Source organism: Mizuhopecten yessoensis, unplaced genomic scaffold (genome assembly GCF_002113885.1).
Source record: "Mizuhopecten yessoensis strain PY_sf001 unplaced genomic scaffold, ASM211388v2 scaffold715735, whole genome shotgun sequence".
Classification (NCBI taxonomy): Eukaryota; Metazoa; Mollusca; class Bivalvia; order Pectinida; family Pectinidae; genus Mizuhopecten; species Mizuhopecten yessoensis.
Genome location: NW_018479765.1, coordinates 30,407 through 39,516, shown reverse-complemented (window position 1 = coordinate 39,516; position 9,110 = coordinate 30,407). Strand labels below are relative to the sequence as shown.

Genomic DNA, 9,110 nt, shown 5'->3' with positions numbered 1-9,110 from the left:
CCATAAATCCATGATTATATGAGAAATTTCGTGTCAAAGACATAAATAATGAGTTTTTCCTCATTCCAAGCGAAGCAGACAGTATTTGCCATGATTTTAATACAAAAATGGATTACATGTAATGTTTCACAAGCAGAATACAAACAAACTCAGTATCATTTCATTCCGTTTGAAATCCCCCTTGCTATTTTGTATTAATCCAGAAGCCATGTTTTAAATGTAGGTCAGAGATGTGCTACAACGACATGGACATGTATTTTGAGTGTTCTATTCCGTAATATACTATATATTTGTGTCCGTGACATACATATGAGATCTGTATTATATAAACCTTGAGTAGACATCGTTGTCATGAACTGTTAACCACTTAAGTGAGTTTTTCAAGCCAATTTTGTTCCGCCCGGATTTCGGGTGGAAACTGCAAAGAAATAGTGCTTCTGAAATGAGAGGTCGCAGTCGGCAAAATCCTATCCGATTGAAAAAAGGCCGACCAGCGGCCTCTCATGTAATGGGAGTACCAAAATAATTTGTCAAGCATATCTTATAAAGCAATGATGTTATTTCTCTCGGTGTTACTGTTGGCATATTGCTTCCCACTTTTGCGATTTTGTGCCCTTTTGCAAGTCAAATTCGAGTTATGCCCCATTCATATTACTTCTGTCCAGAATATTATGTCAAACATATTTTATGCATTGAAGTACTTAATTTTAGAAATGTTAGTATACCCCCTTCAACAAAGTTTGAGAGGAGTTGTGTTGATTATACTAGAATTAGGTTGCCTGTTTGTCTGTCTGTCTGAAGACACATTTCTGTTCACACAACCCTTACAATTTTTTGCCAAATTTCTTGAAACTTCAGCGATGTGATCAACACACTCTGATTTCAATTACAAATTTTTATAGGAGTTATCTCCCTTATTCAAACCTTTGTCAAGTTCATATGACCTGGAACGGCTAAATATGGTATGCAAGTACATCCTGGCATGTGCAGCTACAGTTTCACGTAAAATAAGTAGGTCATTATACCCTATTATTTGACCTTAATTAGTCCGAAGTGTTTGAGAACATGTGTTGGGGCATATATCTTCTATACTATTTCACTAGAACATGCATCCATATTTGGTATGAAGTAAATCTTGGGATGGCAAAGTATAAAGTACAAAAGTGGGCTACTTTGACCTTTATTTGACCTTAGACATCAGCATTTGAGAAAGAAATGTTTAGGGCATATCTTTTATATCTATTTTTTATCAGGAATAACTAGATCTTGTATGCAAGTTCATTTTGGGTTATTGTGACCTATATGCTTTGACCTTTGATATCAACCTTTGAAATAGTTTGTCTGGGGTATAACATCTATACTAATTCACCTTGAGTGACCAGATTTGGTAAGCAACTTTGTCTTGGCTGGCGGTGTTGAGTACAAAAAGTATGACATTGAGACCCATGCCCTGAGATAGGTGTACATGTATAGCTTGGTGATTATAGAAATCAATACTTGTGGGGGACTATAGATTGCCTTGCAGTACTATGCTGTGTTCAGCCTTTGACTTACAGTTTTTTAATTGCTCACTAACTTATTCAGCGAGGATTACTGTGGACTTTGTACAAAATGCTCACCATTTCATTCACTGAAAAATAAAAATCCTAAATGTGCACTATTGAATTTTCAATCATAGATGGAAACCTTTAAGGTGTCAATGCAAAGAGAAAGAGAATAGTACTAGTACACTTTTAATACATTGAATTTCAGAGAAATAGAAAAAGTAACTGAAAAATATTAAAAAAGACTGAAAAAACGAAAACACAATATGCCGGTATTTCAAGATTTTTATTTCACTTCACCTCTAAAAAAAGATAGATAAACTTATTAGATGATTACTCTTATGACTATAGCTGTCTTGTTTCATACTGAGGCATTGTGGTACTGTTATTACATGATTGATGTTAAGTTAAGAAAAAAATATATCTAACGACTGACTAAAACACTATAGAAAAAAAATATATCAAACGATCGACTAAATAACTACCAAAAAAATAAGATCTAACGACCGACTAAAACACTATAAAAAAAATAAGGCCTTACGACCTTATATATATATAAATGAAACTGATGTATGTCCAAATTATGATTAACTTACTTATGGTAGAAAAGAGGCATTTAACAGAAAAAAACTATATGTATCTTTCCTTTTAAATAACCGAATCACGATTCATTTTGTAACAATGTAAACTTAAGGAGTGTTTGGCCGAGTGGTGTTGACTTTACTGATAATGTGGCATATGTCGACCGTTAGTCGCCTTTACTGCGTTATATATTCGTGGACGCTCTTTCATATGTTATATTTCCCAGTGCATCATAAAGTCTACGTGTTACCCTCACATCAACAACAGTTGGTAGGGGTTACATAATGCAGTTAGAAAAGGATAAAGAACTAATCCCCTCTTACAAATAGGCGAAAATGGTAGTAAGCTTCAAAGTGAATTGTTTTGTTTACCATATTTTAAAGCAAAAGAAGTAATTTCACATGCAAGCATGATTCGACTAAATATATCTCCAGGCCTGTTTCAATGGATATTGAGATCAGCCCATGTCTTGCTTTGTCGGCAAATTTATTTCGATTCCTTTTTCAGCATGCAAAGTCTCGAAACATCGGTCAGCTCTGACGGTATAGCTGACATTTGATGGGATTTTCAAGGTTGCAGCTAATTCTTCTTTAAACACAGAAGATTGTATAGAAACTATTTGAACTGTCTCCTCATCTTCCAAATCGGGAAAGAATACAACGGATCCACTGTCGCCCTCACCTGCGAATGATCTGTTTTCACATCCTTGAATAAGGTATCCTTTTGCTGGATTGCATAGAGGCGTATCATCTCCTGAACCGTTGATTTGGAAGTCTGGGCTCCTGATGTAACCTTTCGTTAGTCCAGTGTTAGCACCTCTTTTGTACACAATATTGTGTATTCTCATCTCTTGTTTCACGGGGACGCAGTTGCAAAGTCTATCATGTTGGTCATGGAAATTAAAAGAAATTCCATCTGATTTTGAAATCTTGATTGCAGCGAAATCGTGTTTCGGTAGGCTAGCGACGCATCTTCCTAAATCTGTTTCTTTTTGGTTTTGTTTATCTATATAACCAACAGCAATATTACCTTCTTCGAAGTAATGTCCGCTCGTCAATGCCACCACGGTATCCTGCTCATCAACTTGCCCTCGTCTATCTTGCGCACGTGTAACCATTCCAAGCGTCCCAGACATTCCTGTTGTTCTATTTTTCAGTGTGCCCCCCTGTTTTATTGAAGTTGGCCTGAGAAATGATCTGGAGGTAAATTCTACTCTCGGTGATTTGTCTATTGAATCACAGGCCAATTTAACCTTTTCTTCCACATGCCGTCGACGTCGTTGTTCCGTAATGTTCCCGTCAACGAATACCATCATACCAGTTGAGAAGAAACCAAAGGCCAAAACTCCATCTGCAGCCAACCTATATTTGGTAAATTATAATAATCATCACCAAATAATGTCTGATGCAGTAAATGTGCCAATCGCGATGATTTATTTAAAATTGTGTAACATCACGCTCTAAAACAGAAAGTTTGATATTACAATAATGACTTTTTTTCTCATTATTTGTACAAAATATGGTTGTATGAAATATTTCTTAAACTGAAAACGTTCAAAAGTCACACGAAATCATGTTTAATCATGACAAAAACTTTCTTTTAGGTGTTTATAGCTAATTGGTTTGCTTCTATTTATGTAGATAATGAATGAATGATACAAAACGAAATATACATGTAGTCAACATTAACGCCAATTTGAAAGTTATCTTAATAGCATATGACTTACTTATTTAGTTCAACAGCAACTTTGTCGGGAATTCTGCCAGTTTCAGGTGATCTTGATGATCTTGACGTGTACTTCCTGTTGAGCAAAGCATGTGCAGCCTGTGTAGCCTGTTCAAATAATCCGTCAAGATCTGGCGAGGCAGAAGTTGCGTTTGACGGTTTATTCAATCTCAGTGCAATTTGATCTGCATACGAAAACAATGGTTTACAAAGAAAGTGAGTAAGAGTTCTTCGTATATCTTGTTCAGTCATGTCAGACACCATCTCTCTGTCATCTTTTTTACACGGAGCTTTGTTTGGTGTTTGTGACGATACGCGAAGAATATCTGCTGCCTGTAACGATAAAAAGCCAAGCAATGATATTGACACATTTAGCTGTACATACAGCAAGTACAATCAAAATATAAAACTAACAATTATTAATACACGTAATTGTAAAACAATCACATGAAATATACATATACAAGGAATATGCATTTAAAAGAGCCTTGTTAGGAAATTACAAATTCACAATCGGAATAATAAGTCTACGGCAAATTATCTTTGACATTTGAAATCAATATAGTTTTTATTTTTGTTAGCACATCTTGTCCTGATATCTATTTGAGCTTATGTCAATGCGCGAGTCGTCTGCCGCAAACATATTTCTTTCATTTCATTGGGCCACTCGAAAGTCTTACGCTCTATTTTTACTGCTGATATCTGCATATAGATCGTCAATACATATTATTATGTATGTGTTCTGTCTGCTATATATGCCATTTTTGGAGTGGAAACATGTTCATACTCTCAATTCAATCTGGCCAATGATAATCAGACCTAATCTGAATAATGCCTCACTGTGGTTTTGTTTTTGTCTTGTACTTATACAAATTCCACAGACGCCATTTGAACTACATGTAAATTATGTGCGAGTTTTTATGTTATAGGCTTATTGATTCATGATATCGTATTCAACTAGATACATTTTAGATGACTACCATTATCCTTAGTGGACGCATTTCAACCAAAAAGCAATATGTTACCAATATAGCCCTATGGATCTCTCCTTTTGATAAACATATGTAACGATATTTACCTGGATATCTAAATTGACGCCCGAGTGTTCAATCACTAAGCAACAAGAACTGCCCTTGGCCTCCTGTATTTTGTGCGACACATAGGATTTCTCTGAAATTGATAAAAAAGCAAATTAATTGATTGCTTAACCAGATTGCAGTTATAATTTTCCTGTACAGTGTCCGTCGACTGCCCGTATGCTGTTGTTCGTCGGCCATCTACTTTTTCCGTATAAAACATCTCCTGAACACCTATATATTGCAACGGTTAAGTGGTAAAGTTACTAAAGTTTACAAGATCATAACTTACATGCACATCGTGACAATAATATTCGTATTGCTAATTATAAAATGACCTTAGCTCACTTGACTCAATATTTACATATAATACAGTCTAACATAACACCAGTCCGTTTCATAAACAATATTCAACAGTTCGCCACATATCCCTATCATTCCCATTCTTTACTGGATAGGCAATACTTCACATGTAAACTACATAACATAAAACACAAACGATTTAAGGAACTGAGGAAACACCTCTTTGTTGATCACTCAAACACAAAACTGAGCAACACACTTCATTGAAAAGCAGATGCAGAATGGTCGTCTTATAAACTGATTTTTCACAATTAAATCAATTACCAGTGGTATGGTAGGAATCTTTTATCTTTCATTTCAAGGAGGCTTTCAAAAGCATAACTTCGAGATCAATAGGCATATTAAAAAACAAATCATAATTTTGTCGTCTGAATATTTCAATCTTATTTAGCAGAAAAGATCATTTGATCAAGTGAGCTTATCATTGTAATAACGGATGTCTATTAAAGCTATTGCCTTATCGATCGCAAGGTATATTACTGAAGTCTCTCCGAATTTCATGTGTAACCAGCCAGAACATTTACGTTGCGATAAATTCTACCTCTGTGGAAGTTAAATAATTACGTTTTGATACATACATTTATCATCGTTTTACTGTCTATATTTCTGTGCTAACCGTGTGGGCATTGAATAGCTTCTTTTTTGGTGTTGCATTGGCAATATTCCCTATATTGGCTTATCCCTACCAGTAAATCAATAAACATAATAAATATGTATAAGGAATCCGTTTTGAACAACCTCATGATAATGTGTACGGTGGTGGCGCATCTTTCAACAATAATGAGTATTCCTTGTAATACATTGTGTAAAAGCGCAGCCTCTATTTAACTGGATACTTTCGTTGATATTAATTCTGTTTCACTTTCAGACGACACAGAAAAAACAATTACTATCGCTGTGATTTTAAGGTTGCTTATACCAGCAGGTCAAAACAGTTACCATTTAATTAATTAGTAAAAGAATACAAAGGATAACGTTTGTCGAAGGGTCACATGACCCCCTGATGTGCAGTACGGTACCGTTTGTTGGCTGATGAAGCTTGCATTATTACTATTTGCTGTAAGCATCAAGCTATGCAAAGATATGTGATAACTGATGTTAAAATAAATGGATTTTTTTCATTTTAAAAACAAGACGCGTGCATTTTGTAGATGCGTACAGGAGACGATTTATGATTATTAGGTGTTAAAAACCTTCAATATATGTTCCGATAAAAAAAAATCATCTTATATCGTCTCTAGCATTTTCTGGTCATGTGGGGTCATCATTGTTTAAACGGTGTTCGTTAACAACCCTGAGTTGGGAAATAAGAAAAATGGAGAAATTTACTTAAACCCTTAAATCTGAATTTCCAATAAACATTCATGAACAATCCTAGGCCAATCGTTGTAAAAAGAAGTATATGGACTCCTACAGGTATATAAACAGGACCCGAACGTAGAAACATACATCTATTCCATCTCATGTCTTCAGCTGACACAACGGTTGGTACTCGAAGGGTTTGGTCATCCAGCAGCAAAATACACGGTCAAATATCGGGAATAGTGGCAAATCGTAAAATGCATACCCTGCAGTACCAAAAGGGGGATTTAACCAACTAAACCTTCGGTTGTGTGAAGCATCATTGGACCAAGGAAACGCAGTGTTGCATAAACGAAGAGAGTGTCCCCTTTTGGTAGAAAGAATGATAATATTAGACCCCGAGAAAACTGAAAAAGTGAGACTGATATAAATGTTTTAATGCCAGTCACGTTGATATCTAACCAATAGTGGCATATAGTTAGTTATAAGTGTTTTTAATTATAAAAAATATCATTGGCTCACTTTCTAGGTCGAAGAAGTAAAAAATGTGAAAAAATCCGAATGGCATTCAAGATGACCTGAGGTCTAAAGCTGCAATACTTTAGGATTTTATGAAAACCGGTCATGCGCATATTCATCTATTGTGTTCTGATAAGGATTAAATTCATCGGGCAAGTTTACCATAGGTTATTTTGGGTAGAACGCTTTAAGGTAATGACATTTGGACAACAGTTATCTAGTGTCAAATACTTAGAGGTTTCCTCGAATTAGTTATCATGTATTTCTTTTATTTTAGTCAGGTTCAAACATAAAACCTTGAAGGGTCATCCCTTTGTGTTGTAAAACAACTTTTTGAAAATGTACCATAGATCACAAAAATCACTATGAACGCTGCAATAGCTTTCTGCTATTGTTTAAATGTACTTTAACGATCTGATATGCATTTTTAAAAGTTATAATGGTATGTTCCACAATCTAGGTCAAATAATTCTCCATTGTTCACTACCGAGTGACAATTATTACAACTGAATGGAATCCTGTTCCATCTTCAATATTTAAAAGATGCTTTCAAATCTCCAATAACGTTTAACCATGATTTCGTGCAAATCAAGGTAAGCTATATACGCCTTCCTGTTCACTTGTAACTCTATTTGGTTAACAATTCCTTAGTCAAAGGAACTTATGTAGACGATACCGTCAAAACAAATATTAAATAATTAGATATTATATATGAGTCAATTGATATTTGGTAAAAATTAAGAAATGGAGATATATTTACCTGCTCATTAACGGAATGAAAATAACGAAATGACGTACCTGTGATATCTGCGTATTTGATATTGTCAAGATTTTGTTTTCTAAGGATGAGGGGAAGATCTTCCTTGATTTCACCGTTTGTCACTACAGTAAACAGCAAATCTTGTGTCTGCAAGATATTTGGCAATACCACAGCTCGTTCTGTTCCAGAGAGGAAGTGTTTCACCTTTTCATATTTAGTAGCAATATCGTTGGCCAGACTACAGTGGTAGTCTAATAAAGGAAAACAATCTCGGCCGCATTTCAACTGATAAACTCGCAATCTGTGATCTGTGAATATACATATATTGATATAAAACAAACAAAAAACTGAATAAGTTTCTGACGACAATTTGTATATATACATGTAGCATACTCCTTTCAGCTTTATATGTAAAGTTACAAGCGATTCAATATCGCCAATTTGTGAGGTTGTTATCTTTGATTCAATGATTGCATGACTAACATCAAAGCACAACTGTGATAATTCAATAAATGCGAATTTATTTTGACTTTTAAAGTAACAGAAAAATGAAAATAAGATAGTTGGGTCGTATAACCTCTGATGAACTAGTCAAATAGTCTAACCTTTATTTGAACGTAGATCGTAACGCCTCTTGTTTGATGATTTTCCAATGTCTTTCAACAATCTGCCTCTTGTACGTCTTTCATTACCTTAAATTTATCATAATCGTAACAACTGATTTCTAATAGGAATTGATGAAATGGTTTGTATTTTTCCTCTTTCATTTTGTTATCATTTTTATCTGTCTGCCCTTTTTCAGTTTAATTTTCTTTTGTCAATTTGTATGAACTTTGTGTTCTATCTAGAGTGCTAACGCACAACTCACCAAAAATACCGTGCGCACACCTTGCATACATCGTTGACACACCGTCCGCACATCGTCCGCACATGGTGCGCACAACTGTGCGATTTAACAATCGTTCGCCCCGTTGTGCGCTTCTCATATGTTATCAGTATTATTGAAACATGATGCGGTGTTTTCAACAAAGGGATTGAAATAGAGGTTCGTTACGAAATTGTTAACGTTACACATTTTTAAGCCGCTCTTGGCGAGAGCCGAGCGGCTTATTAATTCTGTCCAGAGAACGAAATGACGGACCCACTTCCGTTACGGATGCGTGCGCATAATTCAGTCTTGCATGCTTCTGCTATATATTTTCGTTATCGTAAATAGAAAGTAGAATCTCTGACACTCAC

The 9,110-nt window shown here is 35.2% G+C and overlaps 1 protein-coding gene across 3 annotated transcripts in view; it reads right to left on the bottom strand.

Annotated features, from left to right (window-relative positions):
- Positions 1-336: 336 nt before the first annotated feature.
- LOC110441221 overlaps positions 337-9,110 on the bottom strand; it is a 37,564-nt gene continuing 28,790 nt past the window's right edge. For all 3 annotated transcript variants that reach the window (XM_021484327.1, XM_021484326.1, XM_021484328.1), the window contains 5 exons: positions 8,477-8,563; positions 7,910-8,179; positions 4,930-5,021; positions 3,853-4,184; positions 337-3,487 (listed from right to left, as the gene is read on the bottom strand). In XM_021484327.1, coding sequence (XP_021340002.1) covers positions 2,584-3,487; positions 3,853-4,184; positions 4,930-5,021; positions 7,910-8,179; positions 8,477-8,563 — 1,685 coding nt within the window. In that variant the 3' untranslated portion in view covers positions 337-2,583. The remainder of the gene's footprint in view (positions 3,488-3,852; positions 4,185-4,929; positions 5,022-7,909; positions 8,180-8,476; positions 8,564-9,110) is intronic.